General features: G+C 43.4%; 1 protein-coding gene across 1 annotated transcript in view; it reads left to right on the forward strand.

Annotated features, from left to right (window-relative positions):
• LOC143114172 (fibulin-2-like) overlaps positions 1-15,923 on the forward strand; it is a 37,649-nt gene extending 21,726 nt beyond the window's left edge. The window contains exons 7-17 of the mRNA XM_076275656.1: positions 1,105-1,245; positions 1,890-1,991; positions 3,405-3,539; positions 7,581-7,718; positions 9,154-9,297; positions 9,688-9,816; positions 10,859-10,984; positions 11,651-11,767; positions 12,007-12,135; positions 12,516-12,639; positions 13,215-15,923. Of these exons, the coding sequence (XP_076131771.1) occupies positions 1,105-1,245; positions 1,890-1,991; positions 3,405-3,539; positions 7,581-7,718; positions 9,154-9,297; positions 9,688-9,816; positions 10,859-10,984; positions 11,651-11,767; positions 12,007-12,135; positions 12,516-12,639; positions 13,215-13,572 (1,643 nt within the window). The 3' untranslated portion in view covers positions 13,573-15,923. The remainder of the gene's footprint in view (positions 1-1,104; positions 1,246-1,889; positions 1,992-3,404; positions 3,540-7,580; positions 7,719-9,153; positions 9,298-9,687; positions 9,817-10,858; positions 10,985-11,650; positions 11,768-12,006; positions 12,136-12,515; positions 12,640-13,214) is intronic.
• The last annotated feature ends 1,142 nt before the right edge of the window (positions 15,924-17,065 follow it).

The raw sequence follows: 17,065 nt of genomic DNA on the forward strand, positions 1-17,065 counted from the left end.
TCCAGTTTAATTATAGAGTGCCATCAACACTTGTTATCAACGCTTTTTACATATTCAGAAGCATCAAACCTGTATAGCAAATGTAGTTGCCTGTAGCCACGAAAAACACCTTTTAACATGTGGAACCCTCTTGAGCAGACTCAAGCTCAAAGACATGTCTCCCAGGTGGATTTGCACTTGAGGAGGCCTGAATGTGTTCTGGACAAAGGCATCTGGGCAACCCTTGTAACCCTTGTAAAATGGGCTTATTCTGCTGATTGGGATTACAGTATGTCATAGCTAATGAATAATAAGAGGTCCTGAACAACAATAAAGACCTTATTCCACATCTCACTAGTACAGTGCACAATGCCCTGGAGCAGCTTTACTGTAATTGTGTGGTTGAATTAGGTTGTACTGCACCCAGCGGGTTTCATGTAACACATGGAGTGATAGTGACCTGGTTTGTAGATGTCAAAGCACAGTCCGTTTTAATGAATATACATAATGCAGACTCATAGATGTAGACACACAGACACACACACACACACACACACACAGTGATTTGAATATGGCCTCAGTCGCTCACAGGGCCTGGTTATAGGGAGAGGGGGCCCTTGGGACAGGCCAGAACATGAACCGCACTTCAGAGCAGACGCCTTCACAGATGATTACAGTGAAGCCAGCATCTTATAATAGGTCATGATGGAAAAGAACACACACACTCTCACAGGGATTTGTATTTAGGTAGCCCCCCACTCCCACCCCTGTGGCAAACACATCTAGAGCAACCCTGGCCTTTCATTTAGCCCAGCCGGCTTCATATCTGTTAATTAAATCACACAGGTACTACTCACAGCTATCCTGCCTGGACCAAATGAGAAACTGAAGGAGTTCAAACGCAGTGATTAGAACTACCCCCCCCCCCCCCTCTCTCTCTCTCTGTCTCTCTCCCCCTCTCTCTCTCTCTACTCTCTCTCTACTCTTTCTCTATCTCTCTCTCTCTACTCTCTCATCTCTCCCTCTCTCATCTCTCCCTCTCTCTCTACTCTCTCTCTAGTTCTCTCTCTCTCTACTCTCTTCCCGACTGTCTGATAAGAAACCTGTTCCTGTTTGTTTCCACAGAGACTGATGCAGAGGAGGAGAACAGACTGAGGGAACAGGAACATGAGAGTCCTGCTGCTGCTGAGACTACAACAGCTCCGGCACCACCCACCACCACCTCCACCAGCGCTCCAACCACCATCTTCCATGACCCATGTGCAGGTGAAGACCAGTTGCTGGGATGCATTAAGTCTTTAAAATATCCTATTACAGTACTTATAACATCATTTTAATAATATTGAATAATACTCATCTTCCTTGACTTCCCTTAATTTTTCGGATACCATGCATTGCCCTGACATACCTTTCACCATAGTTATTGGGCAGTGAAATTTGTTTTTATCCATTTATAAGATGTAAAAATGTGGTAACCAACCCTAAATTATTCATGAATTCAAGAACACCTACTGTATCCACTCCCTTTTGGTGACCATGAAAAGTATAGGACAGTAGGACTTACTGAACGGAAAACATGACTCACAATTCCTGTTTCATAAATCTTTGACCATATGAGTAATGCTTTTTACAATGGATTGTTTCTGAGTAAAGGTCATGTGCTATTTGTGTTAGTTTGGAGTGTTTGTACCATACGCAAGGGTGGACCCCAAGTGGGTTGTGTCAGAGTTGGGAACATGTTGGGAGTACAGTTCACCAAGGTCAAGGTTGTTTGGAGGAAAAAGGAAATGAGAAAACAATTTCTGTAAATCACCCAAACTTTTTATCGCACACACCAAGGACCAACATAGGCATTATTTCTTGTTCTTTTGTTCAAACTAATTGCCATGACAACTCTTGTTGCCATTCAGGAAATGGCCCATGTGCGCATAGATGCACCCCGGTGGAAGGGCGGCCACAGTGTTCCTGTTTTCCAGGATTCTCTCTGGCAGCGGACAGCCACTCATGTGAAGGTACGGTACCATAGAAGAACACCACTTTGCTACCAGCTGTGTGGAAAAGTCCGTAATGATATGAGGGAGAAAATGACAACTTATGGGCAGTCAAAAGAGTTATTTTAACTTGATAAAGCACCAGCACTAATCAGCACTAATCAGCACTAATCAGCACTAATCAGAGTATGAAGAGATGCATGGTCACTGGCAGTCATAAATTATCTCACAAGCAAACAAACACACACACACACACACACATAAACAGACACACACACACACACACACATAAACAGACACACACACACACACACACACACACACATAAACAGACACACACACACACACACACACATGCCACATTCATTACACAAGGTCAAAAACAACTGGTCAAACTCACACAATCCATCAAGCACACATTACAACACATTACCGATACCTACACACACACACACACACACACACACACACACACACACACTACACATGCTCACACAAACGCACCAGACATGCATAAACAGACACCTGTTGGCTTCCAAAGACACAAACCCCAGTGTTTTCCCCATAGACAGCGCTCAGGCAGTCTTGCAGTTGAGCCTGCTAAGGAATGCGAGTGCTTTGGCTGTACTCTCTCTCTCTCTCCCTCTCTCTCTACTCTCTCTCTCTCTCTCTCTCTCTCTCTCTCTCTCTCTCTCTCTCTCTCTGATGTTTGAAATGCCGTCCAGGCTCTCCGCGCCGGCCTCACCCACCTGAATACCTGCAAAGCCTTCAACTAATCCCCCGTCTATCAGCATCCTGATTAGAGGCTGCGTCCTCTCCACGTTTATTTCGCTTTTTTTTCCTCCTATATAATAGCCGTTATTAAAAAACGCACACAGAGAGCCTCTTCTTATCTTCTGCCCTAATTTGAAGGCCGTCCTGCTCATACTGAGTCGGCGGAGTGACCGGCTGAAGTTCCGGAACGGAAAGCGAAATTCTTCTGAAATGGAGTGTTGTGACATTCTAAATTCAGCCGTTTTGCTGACAGATTGTGTATTGTTTGGGGGCTTACAGTGCGGCAGCATTCCCAATCCCTCTGGGGAGCGCAGTGTGTGTGCAGAGCTGGTGGCGGCTAATCTGGCCAGGCTCTGCCTCTCAGTCCCACTGATTAGAGAGAGGCTGCACTGTGGACTCTTTCATTAATGTCACTGTTCTCTCTGTCTTTTTCTATCACCTCTTTCTCTTTCTCTCTTTCTCTCTCTTTCTGTCACTCCCTCTGTATATTTCTTCCCTTCTATCCACTCCCCCTCTCTCTCACACTTTCACTTCTGCTTTCTTTGTCACTCACTCTCTTTCACCTCTCTCTCTTCCACCTCTCCCCCACTTTATGTCTTCTATGTTTCCCTCCCTCTCTCTCTCTCTCTCTCTCTCTCTCTCTCTCTCTCCCTGTTGTAGATGTAAATGAGTGTTTGCTTATGGCCCATAACTGCCAGCTGAATGAGAGGTGCATCAACACGGTTGGCCATTACTTCTGTGAGAGACTCATCGTCTGCCCTGCAGGCTTCCAGGAGAACAACAACGTCTGTGAAGGTACAGCCCTATGGCAAACATCAGACTTACGTCTGTCCTTCACTTCATAAAACAACAACAACAACAACAATCATTTTAATCATAATAATAATAATAATAATAATAATAATAATGTGGAAAATGTTCTGGTTTCTGACCTCCAATGGATTCTACCAGGCAAAGTTCGAGATTAGCTAAATAAACACTTTAAGGAAATTTAATTAAAAGTCTCCCAAAAGAGTTTGAGGATAGTTTGGTACATGGAGGATTCATTGTGAGCTCCACAGGCGTGTAGGAGTGCTAGCGGTGTAGGTGGGACACAGATCCATTTCTCATCATTTCCATGGCCCACGCCTTGGCAAAGTCTGCCGAGCTCAGCTCACAAACGCATTCATTGTGTTTGGTTGCTGCCGAGGCATTGTAAAAAACACACATGTTTACCTCCGCCAGGAAGCAGCCCAAGTGTGGGCTCAGAGAGGGCTCCTGCAGGGAGCAGGACAGGAGTCAGTCCAGTCCAGACGCAGGCGGTAAAGGCCACTGCTGGGTGAGCTCATGTCCTATAAGCAGCACTAATATGACCATGTGAGGTGTGGTCATGTGGGACACACCCACTTACATGGACTTTTCATCTCCCACAGGAACGAGGGAGGGAGAGTTGTGTGTGTGTGTGTGTGTGTGTGTGTGTGTGTGTGTGTGTGTGTGTGTGTGTGTGTGTGTGTGTGTGTGTGTGTGTGTGTGCATACAGTACAGTACATGTATATGCGCATATGTATATGCGATATGTGCATGCATGTGTGTGAGTGTGTGTGTGTGTATTAGCATAAGGATATGCTTGCATGTAGGGTTGCAAAGGGGCGGAAAATTTCCGGTAAATTTCTGGAAACTTACCGGAAACTTTCCATGGGAAGTTAAGCTGGGGAATTTTGGAAATATTCCAAATTGGAAACTTTCATGGAATTAAAGGAAATTATGGGAATTAATGGGAATTTACGGGAATTAACTGGACATTTTTGGTAATTCCTACTGTTTCATATACAGACATTAACATTTTGTTTCATAATAAGCAATATGATTTGTTTGTTCATATTTTCGCTTAGCTTAGCATACAAAGATAGCTAACATGCTAGCGCAGGGGTCTCAAACTCAAATGAGCTGGGGGCCAATTCTGCCAACGTCATCTGATTGGAGGGCCGGCTATTTCTGAAAATGCAATGTTCTTTTTTTCAAATACCACACAAAACTGCAAACAGAAAGTGCATGTGTTTTTATCTAGTTTTAGACACCTGTGCTAGCAACCTTAGCTTATAAATAAAATAATGATAAAATAAATATTAATACAAATTATAAAACAAAGGAAAAGCATAAAAACAGGTATGTGTGTGTTTCACACCAAATAAAAATATTTTCCTCAAATAACTTTTTTAAACCTGGCAAACTATAGGCGTCATGGTTAAGAAAGCAACACTATTGGATTTTTATATCAAAATTTCAAAAGGCCATGGCTTGAAAGTGGTCAGAGATAAAGTCCTACTGTAAATGTAAAAATCTTTGAGTAAAACAAAAGTTTATGAAGGGGGTAAATTTACCCATCTAATTTGCCACTGGATGGCAAGCACCTCAAATTATGCACCTTTCAATAAATACTGGATGAACATATTTGAGCAGGTTTACTTTACTTTTTTCATATTACCCACATAACAAATTAACAGGAAAACACCTAAGATGTATACCAACACCTAAGATGTATATGGTTTCTAAACCACAAGGCCTACAATAAAGTATTCTGGTTAAATGAGTTCCTATCGCGGGTAATCGGAGTACCCAGAAGTTCGCATCATATTGCGGGTGACTTTGTAGTTTAGAGCCCTATTTCTACTAGCCCTGCTGTCTGTACCACGTCCATTACGGACACTATCATCACGATTACCACTGCAACCTCCAAGCTATGTTGGGCAAAGGGTCGAAATAAGCATGGTATGCTTAGTGGACACCGTCGTATACACGCAGACGCACCTCCATTCAATAGACGATCGATCATAATCTCCAAAAGGATATTCTCCTTCAGATTTAGAATAGGTGAACAACATAGCCTATCTATCACACGTAAACGTTTTTCAACATTCGGTGTAGGCCTATTTCTGCTTAATTTCTGCTTCAACTTATGCAACACTATGGCCTGCATCGCTTCCGCGTCATTACAAATGCACGTCTTTGTGTTTCTCGCGTGTAATACAAGTATTTCCTGAAAACTTTGCCCAGCGATTTTGGGTTTGAATGAAGCTCTGGATGTCTAGCACATAGTGGAGCAGAGTACAAATGAGATTTGTCACCGTACTTGGAACTATCGTCTATTTTAATCAGTATCGTTGTTTGTCACAATTAAAAAGTCTCAAGGGCCGGATTACATTATTATTTTGACATACGTCGCGGGCCGGAATTGGGCCGGACGCGGGCCGGATTTGGCCCGCGGGCCGGGTGTTTGAGACCCCTGTGCTAGCGGGAATCCCATTCTCTGCCTATGGTTTACTAACGTGCTAAGCTAGCAACACTGAAACCACTGAACTGCCCAAGATACACCACGCCACTCAACAACAAAATCCAATTGGTTGGAACATTGACTGACAATCAGTTTGTTCAGTTAGAATCCCAGAAAATGTTAAAACAAATAAAAATATAATGACACAACATACTACCCCAACCAAACCTTATAGATTATGTAAATTATATATAAATTGTCAAGCTTAATCAGACAGATTAATCGTCCCATTACAGTTTTGCAAAATGACGTACACCCATTTGAATGAGGACAAAAGTGACGACAAGCCCATAACTGGGCAACTCTGTTTGCAAACTTCCCCCAGTTTCACACCAGTTATTCCCACATGAGATGACATTTTCACTGGGAATTTATTTTTCCCATGCACATGAACGCATCATAGGTTTCCTTTATGTCTAGTAGCCTATGCTGATTGCTGTTTGCATGGGATTGTATGTGCAGGGTAGAAATTTGACTGAAATTGCATTAAATCAGGTGGTTTTAACTAATATTATGCTGCAAGATGGGGTTTTGTCCACTACATTTAAGTTTCCGGTTATAGACTAACTTGCCATATTAAAAATTCCCAGTTTATTCCCATTAATTCACATTTATTCCCGTTAATTTCCATATATTCCCGTTAATTCCCATGGAAAGTTTCCAACTTTGAAAATTCCCGGAATTTTGCAACCCTACTTGCATGCCACGTCATACCACGTGTTTGTGTGCATGCTTGTGTGTGTATAGGCACGCAGGCTGCAATGTCAGTGGTGTGTTTCCTGCCTGTGAGCTGTCGGGCTTTGGCTCAGCTCATCAATGGCAGTGCCAGAGTGTTGTCAGCAGTGCTAAGACACTTAATGGCTTTCTGTAGCTTAAGCGCTGCAGTCCCTCAGGGCCTCCTCCATGACTGCTGCTGCTGCTGCTGCTGCTTACGCCACTGATGCATCTGAGCTCCGGTTAGCATTTAAAGAGGCCACGTAACAACAGATGTGCTCCTGTTGACTGACAGGCCCAGGAAAATCCCCTGTAGATAAGTGTGTGTGTGTGTGTGTGTGTGTGTTTACAGTAGTGTATGTATGGATGTTAGGTTTCTATATTCTCTTAATACATTGATTTTGATAACAGTGTTATGTGTGACTTTACAGTGCAGAGATAAAATCTCTATCAAAGGAAACAGAAATTGCTATTTTGCATCTAGCCTCTATAAGGTAGCGAGGAACTATATAAGAGATTTATCAGTCTTAATAAACCCACACTGCTCAGGTGGAGAACATGGAGAGAGAGAGAATGTAGAAGTAGTTGCAGTATCTTTGATGGTGCTCCAGTAATTTATTTCCCCGGCTTGAACCACAGTGCCACCAAGTGGTGGTCCTGCACAACACAGCCAAGTATCAACCATCAAACAGTAGCAATCCAGCACTGTTGTTATGTTGTGTGAGAATAGAAAATGGCAGTGTTATTATAGTCCACCCTGAGCAGCTTACTAACACTCCCCCTTTACCTGCCCTGCGGTTGTCTGCCCTCAGATATCGATGAGTGTGCACAGAGGACCCATAACTGTCGGATGGGCTATGAGTGCCGCAACACACCGGGCTCCTTCAGCTGCCAGGTCACTGCCAGGTGCTCCAGTGGCTTTACCCAGGATGCCAGTGGGCACTGCGTTGGTAAGAGCTGAAGTCTGTTTTGTTTTGTGTGTGTGTCTATGTCTATGTATGTTGGCGTGTGTGTCTGTGCCAAGGCTGTCTTCTTCACCGTGCTCCTATCTCTGCCCACTCTTATTTAACTGTCTGACTCTTTGAATTTATTGTGGTGGCTTTGAGCTTGTCCTCCAGGTTCTTGACTGTTTCTGTGTGACTGTAGCAGAGTTTGTGACTGTGGCAGAGTTTCTCTTAGACTGGTTGTGTTTCTGTGCTTGACTGTTTTCCCATCTGTGTTTACTGACTGACGGACAGCAGCTCTTCCCCCAGCAGTGACTGTGTTTACTCTTTACGCTGTTTTACTGTGTTTGACTGCGTCTCTGTTTTCTGCATGTGTTTGTGTCGGTGTTCCCTTACTTTTTCTGCTCTTGCCTCTGACAGTGTGTCATGTGTTTGTGTTCTTACACTGATCCTGACTATGGCAGAGTGTGTCTGTGTATGTTTGCGTGTGTTTGTGCTCCAAACTCTTCCTACCTACTTTGTGTGTGTGTGTGTTTGTGTGTGTGTCATGTGTCTGTGTGTTTCTCTCCCTTCCTGCCTGTGTGTGAGTGTGTTTGGGCGTTGCAGTGTCATATCCGTGGCTTCATGTGCCTGTCTGCTTCTCTCTGATCCTTTCAGCCTCTGGCTCAGGGTGTCAGATCAGGTCTGCATGCAGAGCCCTGGGCCCTCTTCTCTTTCTCCCTCTCTCTCTCTCTCTCTCTCCCTCTTCCTCTCCCTCCCTCCCTTTCTAGCAGTGGTTAATGAGTTAAATACCACACAGGCAGAGAGAGAAAGAGAGAGAGAGAGTGTGTGTGTGAGAGGGAGAGAGAGGGAAAGAGTGTGTGTGAGAGGGAGAGAGAGGGAGAGAGAGGGAGATGAAAGCTGAAGGAGTGCGGGGCCAGGCGGTGGCTGAGGCTGCGGCTCTGGCTGTTGTGGCAGAGATGAAAGAGCCATTTTCTCTTCCTGCATTCTGACGTCTCGGAATTATCCCCCCGGCAAGGGAACTGGGGCATGTCGAGGCAGCCCGCAATGAGAGAGAGGGAGAGAGGGAAGGAGAGAAGGAGAGAGGGGTGTCGGAGGGGAGAGGCGAAACCAAGCAAACAGATTAGGCACACAATTAGGACGAGGAGAGCACAGGGGATGTGACACTGGATCTGGCCATGGTGATAAGACAGTGTGTCTGAGATGGTACCCATGTGCTTTCCTTCTTCTCCTTCTCTCCCTTCTCTCTTTCTTTCTCTCTCCCTCTCTCTCTCTCTCCCTCTCTCTCTCTCTCTGCTGTTTGACACAAAAGCATAAGCACTAAAACAAGCAAACACACATATACACATGAACACCTACACACACACCCCTCCCTGCAAGCACACACACACATACTGTACACACACCACTCCTCATGTGTTGGTTTTGTTTGCGTCTGCAGATATAGATGAATGCAGCAGTACTGCCCAGCCCTGCAGTTCAGGGTACAACTGCATCAACACCGTGGGGTCGTACACCTGCCAGAGGAAGGTCATCATCTGTAGCCGTGGCTACCATGCCAGCCCTGATGGAAACAGGTGCATAGGTGAGATTCTGACCCCCAGAAGGTCAAAAGGTTAAGGGCCTTCTAGGAGCTTTTGTTAAGCTGTCAGGTAAACACATAGTGACACACAGGTGGCTTGCAGGGATAGGGCAGCAGCCAGGGTCCTTTACCTCTGAAGCATGTCTCTCTCAGCTTTTTTTCTGTCTACTTTAGAAACCATTTGTTAGTTATAAATTGCCTTAATTACAGAAACAAAAAACACTTCAGGAAAGTAATTGCTTCCATTAAAACATACTGTGTGTCTTGGATATCCTCAGAAGGTAAATCAAATGGGTACAGAAAGCATTACCATTGTCATCATTATCAAACTTCTGTATCAAGCAGACACTATTTTTTCCCATGAATCTCCCCGCTGTGCCTCTCCTTGTCCAGATGTGGACGAATGTCAAACCGGAGTCCACCGCTGTGGAGATGGGCAGACGTGCCACAATCTGCCTGGCACCTACCGCTGCGAATGCCAGCCTGGGTACCAGTACGACATGTTCCGCAAGATGTGTGTGGGTATGTACGGCGAGAGGGGGCAGGATGATGAGCTGAAATATTTATATTTACATTTGCCATGCATCATTAAACACACTGCACCTTTTCATCCAGATGAGCTCGCAGGACAAGTGAAGTGAGCATTTTAACCCCATGCCGACTCTACAGGGAGCAGTATGCACCATCAGAAGTGTGTTGAGATTAAACCGATTTCCGACAACAGATAAGAAGGGGACTTTTAGATGACTGAACCCCTCTGAGTAACATTGTAGTGTACTTTTTAGTCACAATACCAGCAGTAGCACATCCCTTGTAAGTCACATTGGATAAAGATAGATAGATAGATAGATAGATAGATAGATAGATAGATAGATAGATACTTTATTGATCCCCAAGGGGAAATTCAAGGTCTCAATAGCATACATCACACACAACATGCGCTTACAGCAGAAAAAGTAATATATAAATATAAAAAAAACACCACTGAACAATAAAGACAGTAGAAGATAAAAAATACTAAAATATGAAATATACTAAATATACTAAATATTTATAATTAAAGGAGACATGTCTCGCACAGAGGTGTAGTGGTAAAATGAGAGGTGGGTAAACTATTCTGAATTCTGTGATCACGGTAAGATGGACTGTGCCATGTGGTATCGGATTTTTAAACAGGCATTCAGAACATAATTGATGATGGTGAAGGTTATATTCCAATGTTTATAACAATACCAATTGTATTAAATGATTCCTAGTGTGTTGATGAGTGTACATATTGTGAATGTGGATAAAAAATGTGGATAAACTCTAATAAGAGGTGGATAAGCTCTATTTCTGAAATTTCAGAGGTGGATAAACTGTGTTTTCTTGCGTTTAGCCTCCACTACACCCCTGGTCTCCCGTGTCCAAGGATGAAGGCTTGAGTGACAAGTGTCTGTACCCTCTCCTGTGCTGTGTGTCCTATGCAGATGTGTGACTGTTGGCAAAACGCTGGCACGGACTTAAGTTGATTTTGGTCTTTCTCATAATGTATTTGCCATGCCCTCCCCTGTGCCCTGTGCAGATGTGAACGAGTGCTGGCGCTACCCAGGCAGGCTGTGCGCCCAGACGTGTGAGAACACCCCCGGCTCCTACCAGTGCTCCTGCACCGCCGGCTTCCGCCTCTCCAGCGACGGCAAGAACTGCGAAGGTATGCGCTTCAGATGAGGCAGTGTTGCAAAAGTGTGTGTGTGGGAGAGAGTGTGTGTGTGTGAGAGAAAGAGTGTGTGTGTGTGTGTGTGTGTGTGTGTGTGTGTGTGTGTGTGTGAGAGAGAGAGAGAGAGAGAGAGAGATTGATGTACTGTATGTGTCAGTGTATTAGGTAGGTCATGTGCTTCAGATGAGGCAGTGTTGCAAAAGTGTGTGTAAGAGAGAGTGTGTGTGTTTATGTAATGCCAAATTTTCTGTCTTAAGCCCTTTGGACATCAAACACAAGTTTGTCAGCACTGTATCACTGTTATGACAAATTTAAAATTATTGTATTACACCATTCACAGACATTTATCCCACGGCACACAGCCATCCCAAATGAATCATATCCAATATTACAAAATGAATCAGAATAGCCCCTCACATAATAACATTATACTTATAACGTCTTCCTCGACTACTCTTTTAAATCACCCACAGGCATAGAGGAGTGCCGTATTTCAATAGATCTAGATTAGCCAAAAACCAACAGGCTAGCTCAATGACAGCTGTATTAATTGCATTCTTTGGCACAACTTAAGATTAATTTCCTTGGCACAGTCATTAAAAAACAAAAAAAACAAGGAGATTGTCTTCCTGACTGTCTTCCATGTGTATCCCGCACCAGATGTGAATGAGTGCCTGAACAACCCCTGCAGTCAGGAGTGCGCCAACATCTACGGCTCGTACCAGTGCTACTGTCGCCAGGGCTACCACCTTCAGGAGGACGGCCACACCTGCGATGGTGAGCCAGCGTCTCATCCAAGCACAGTGATGTGGGAGCACTGATGGATCTGAGAAGGATGCACTGTAGTCATTAAAGACGAGAAAAGACATTGATGTTGAAAAACATCTTGCCTGTGGCATTATACGTTTCCTAATATTTTTTGTAATTATTGATTACAATATTTTATTATGCCTCAGAGAAACAGTCCACTTTCTTCTCACTAGCTGTTTGATGTAATGCTGCTCTCTTCCCCACAGATATTGACGAGTGTTCTCAGAGCATGGGACACATGTGCACTTTCAAGTGTGTGAATGTTGAGGGCAGCTACCAGTGTGCCTGCCCTGAGTACGGCTACACCATGTCCCCTAACAGCCGATCCTGTTTAGGTGAGATCTTACCACCATACTAAAAACCCTTTTAGGCTACACAGTGTCAAAAGGTTTTGTTATTTCCAAAGATATTACACTTCAATATTGTTCACCAAATCAGCAACGTACTGTAAGGTAGTTATCACTAACTGTCATTGCACATTGATGTTATAACAGCATATTTGAATGTGACATCCTAAGAGGTATGAATAATAGTCACTATCAGGTCATTGCTTATCCATAGCAATGGGGACTAAACAATATCTATTACATAATTGAGGGTTCATTTAGAATGTTACTGTACCTTAATTATTTTGTATCATACATCACATAACAGGCCCATATTTTCCACCCACAGCCCTGTTCACCCTGAGAGTTTTGCTTACTCGGTTTTGCAGATATTGACGAGTGTGCTATCGGGACTCACAACTGCTCCGTGTCAGAGACCTGCTACAACATCCAGGGAGATCACCGCTGCCTGTCCTTCAGCTGCCCCGACAACTACCGCCACGTCTCAGATACGTACGTGTGCCACAAAAAGCAATGACAGTGCTCCCACACACACACACACACACACACACACACACACAATAAGCCTTTTCATTACTGAGAATGCAGGCATTGTGAACACTGCCAGTGTCCTACTGCTGTGTTTGAGACCAAGGGGGAAATAAGACAGCTAGGCTTTACTGCAGGCCTTACTGTGTACTGCTTTATTTTAGGTGGCACAGTTCCTCCTTTCTTAGTGTACGCCAGGATTCAGATATGAAACTGTGAATGGCATTTGGAGGCTGGAGGACATTATGCATTGTGTTCAGCAGACACAAAGAAAAGAAATAAGCGAGTATTGAAGTTAGTATTTGGTGGTAGGCTAACAGAACCATATTCTGTATTTGCTCTACAATAAGGCACCAAACCTACTTTGGTTTTAAGGAAGTTATGGAACACAATCAATACACTGAAAATAAAAAAAAATGTCTGTTAAAACCTACATTGTAAAAAGAGACCCTAATATTGCTGCTATAACTTCTTTATTTTTGTAAAGCCTTTGTATTTGCACTGCTGTAATTGATCATTTCGTGTTTCGACTGACACAGACGGTGTGAGCGGATCAACTGTCCTAACTTCGTCGAGTGCCAGAACTCTCCTCTGAGGATCACCTACTACCAGCTGAGCTTCCAGACCAACTCCATCGTCCCCGCGCAGATCTTCCGCATTGGGCCGTCACCGGCCTACTCCGGAGACAACATCATCATTAGCATCCCGCGTGGCAACGAGGAGAACTACTTCAGCACGCGCAAGCTCAACACTTACACGGGCGCCGTCTACCTGCACCGACAGGTGCGCGAGCCGCAGGACTTCCTTATCGATGTGGAGATGAGGCTGTGGCGCCAGGGCACCTTCACCACGTTCCTCGCCAGGATCTACGTCTTCATCACAGCACCTGCCCTCTAACCGACACAACACTACGCCTACAAACTCGAGCCTTCTAACCAGCTACCACTACGCCTACAAACTCGAGCCTTCTAACCAGCTACCACTACGCCTACAAAATCAAGCCCTCTAACCAGCATACCACTATGCCTATAAAGTCAAGCTCTCTAACAAGCACCTACAGTGTAAATTCCCTGTAGGGAGTATAGTATAAAAGCCCTTGCCTAACCACTATGCCTTTGAACTGAAGTGCTCAGTTAGTCACATTCACAGTTGTGGTGGTTAACCGTTCTCCTGGAGCCCTCTCAGCAGGCTTTCTGTCATGCCCTGCTCTACATCACAGTGGAGAACCCTCCTGTTCTCTAACTTTTCCCTCACACGTGTAACACAGCCGGGCCACGCCTACTAGATCTCCTTTCAGGAAGACACTAGTCAGGAACACGACAGTTCACCAGTGTTTCCATCGGTTGGCTACCTGCCCAATCAGCAACTAGAGGGGATGACGAAATCGAAAGGGCTATTATATGGTAAACGGCTATGGTAAACATCAACAAATGCAGTGGGAGAAATGCAGAAATGTATTTACAGCAAAGGCCCACATATATTGTTTACTGACTACCGATGCTGTTTATTGTCAGTTTGTAAAGTTTAGGCGAAGGAAGGAGGAATGTTAGGAATATCTGATCAATGTGATTGGTAAGGCTGGACCAATGATTTCAAAGTTCTACGCCCGTCACCATGCTAGCTTGTAAACGAATCCCAATCATAAGTGACCAGACTCTATTCACTCGTGAATGAGTTTGGTTTTCCAGGCTAGTAACACCTAGCTCACACCTGTAATAGCTAGCTCAAAAGAGAATCTTTAGAACGAAACAGGATCACAAGAACAGGACACAGGTACCATCCCAGTGTGTGAACATTAACGTACAAACAAAGACTGACAATGGACTGAGGAAACTGAGGGTTTAAATGCTTTCTGGCCTATTATGATTGTTTAAATACTCTGGGGCTAATTATGACACACAACACAGGTTGAAATCAATGAACCAATCATCAAGCAAAACAAAACCAGGACGTGAAAAAGGACCAGAAACAAAAAAATCAAGAAAGATACCTCTCTTGAATCACTTTATTGAACTTCAGGCCACTGGTGGTGTGATGACAAGCATCAGTCTGATTAAAAAGTTTGTGGCTTGAAACTTCAATAAGGTACTTCAAGAGAGTAGTGCGCCAGATTTTCTTTTTCTTTTGCTCCTGATTACGTGGACTCACTTGATTGGGTTAATCAAGGGCATCGTTATCACCCCACATTATCACCCCCTGTAGTTGTAGCAGGCAGGGGTAGCGAGAACATGTTGAACCCAGGCAGACCCTAGGAGGTGGATTGAGAACCCCTTAATCAGACCAAAGCCCCACAGGGCAGAACTGGCCCTATGGACATTATGGTGCAAACATGTCATTTTGTGGTTGCAGACCTACTGCAGTGATGTCAGTCTGAAAGGCCAGTGAAAAAAACATACACACCATCGCCCTGAGTCTTTGGTTTAGGACAGGATAAGACACATTCACTTTAATTTTTGAGTTTAAGAAAATTCGAAGGCAATAAATAAATCCTGAACCATATCATCAATATTTACAGCGCATATGGAACTATTTCAATCATTCTGCCTTTAGAGTTTCATCATTACTTTTTGTCTAGAAGTATTTTGAGAACTCCAATTACATATTGCAATAATCCTGGACTGGAACTCTTAAAAAAGAATCCCTTCTCACTGCCAAACTGTTGTCCGCCAGGGTCAGGAGAGAAACCGTCCAGGGGTATTTTGACTTAACCCATTAAGACCTGATACGCCTTACAAGTGCTTCTCCCTTTAAAATCGGATTCAGTGTTTCTGATTCAAGTTTTAGCAGGTGGTTCTCAGAAAATGAGAGCCTTTTTAATGGGCACTCTATCTTAATAGGTTAAACCAGCCTACAGCTGTTATCTGTAATGTCTGCCGAGATTATGATCATATGCCTTTAAGAAGTAGATTGTGTACATTATATTTATGCTGCCTACTTTTCTTCTTACCTCATAAATGGAATGATACTGGAAAGGGGAAGGCTCATAATTTGAGATGTGTGTTGTTCAAGATGAAAGATGAATATGTTTTTGAAATGGGCATGTTAATACTTTTGCTATTTATCTCCAGCACATGCACCACTATCCTCTTAAAAAGATTTTGAGAGAATTCTTTTGCTAAATATTCTATTCTGTTCGCACATGTATTTGTGATTTCTGGCACATTATTATATGGATGTATAAAATTTGAAGCTGTTTCCATGAATTCCTATGGTTTTTGGTAATAAATAAATAAATACATTAAAATGTAGTTTCATCACAACTTGTCATCATTTTAGAAGGAAATGTACCTTTTTTCACACAATAAACCCTGATAAATACAGATGGGCTGCATTATGAAATAGTTTCTTGTGTTGTTATAAGCCATAATCCACAGGGATAGAGAGCATTAATACCCTGATGACATTTGATAAGTGGCACTGGCTCAACTTTCAGCCATATTACACACAGAGCTGATCCTTTCCAAGTCAGGACATGTCTGCAATGTAATTTGGATCTACCATCATCACCTATGGGAAGTGATCCTCCACACTTACATTATTTTGCTTTCAATACTAATTTGACTGGTGATAACCCTCTCTGCTGATGCATGTGGCATTTAAGGCCTGTAATATCGACCAGCAGTAAACCATGGCTTGAGACACCGGTGTGTATTTGCATAGTGGATGAGATTCATTCTGGAAGCTTCGCTTTTGGCTTTTTTTCTACTGAAGAGTAACATTGCCCCCTGCAGGTGAATCTGTGCTCTGCAGCAAGCAGACGCAACATGCTAGGCCTACTGTTGAGCAAAAGAAAACGTGTTTCCGAACAAGTATGCGATGACTCCTCCATCTTGACTTGATAGGAGTATCCCCTGCATAATCACTATTTAGATGGCTAAACTATAATCAAATCAACATCAGCATAGCTGTAAAGATCAAAACATAAGACAGCAATATCCAAATTAAAGATATTCAACTAATTGAATTAAAGTAATAATTACTTCACTTTAATTTAGTTGAACTACAACCTTGTCTGTTTAAATATATAGTGATTTAACTGCAGATAATGACCAAACAATGATTCAAATGTCATCTAGTATCATTACCTCTCTGACATAGGGGACCTCCCTCACCATTGTAAATATCGGAAAGGGTGTGGGCCACACCTTGACAACAGAATTGATGTACACCACACATCCAAACACAAATGAGTGCCAATTATCTGCTCTGAAGAATGAGTTATGCCAAGAAGGGTCATTACAACAAAAGAGTCTTAATGGCTTTTTTTTCTTCACTTCAAGCAGCTAATTTTAGCACTGACCCTTTTCATGTGACTGCTTGTACAGTACTATATATCATTATTCCCCTCCCTGTCATTCCCTGCAAAACTGCAATAAATATACTGTCCTTA

Source organism: Alosa pseudoharengus, unplaced genomic scaffold, assembly GCF_046254945.1.
Source record: "Alosa pseudoharengus isolate Yale_2024_CS ecotype anadromous, Long Island Sound unplaced genomic scaffold, YU_APseudo_1.1 YU_APseudo_1.1_scf_9, whole genome shotgun sequence".
NCBI classification, from domain to species: domain Eukaryota; kingdom Metazoa; phylum Chordata; class Actinopteri; order Clupeiformes; family Clupeidae; genus Alosa; species Alosa pseudoharengus.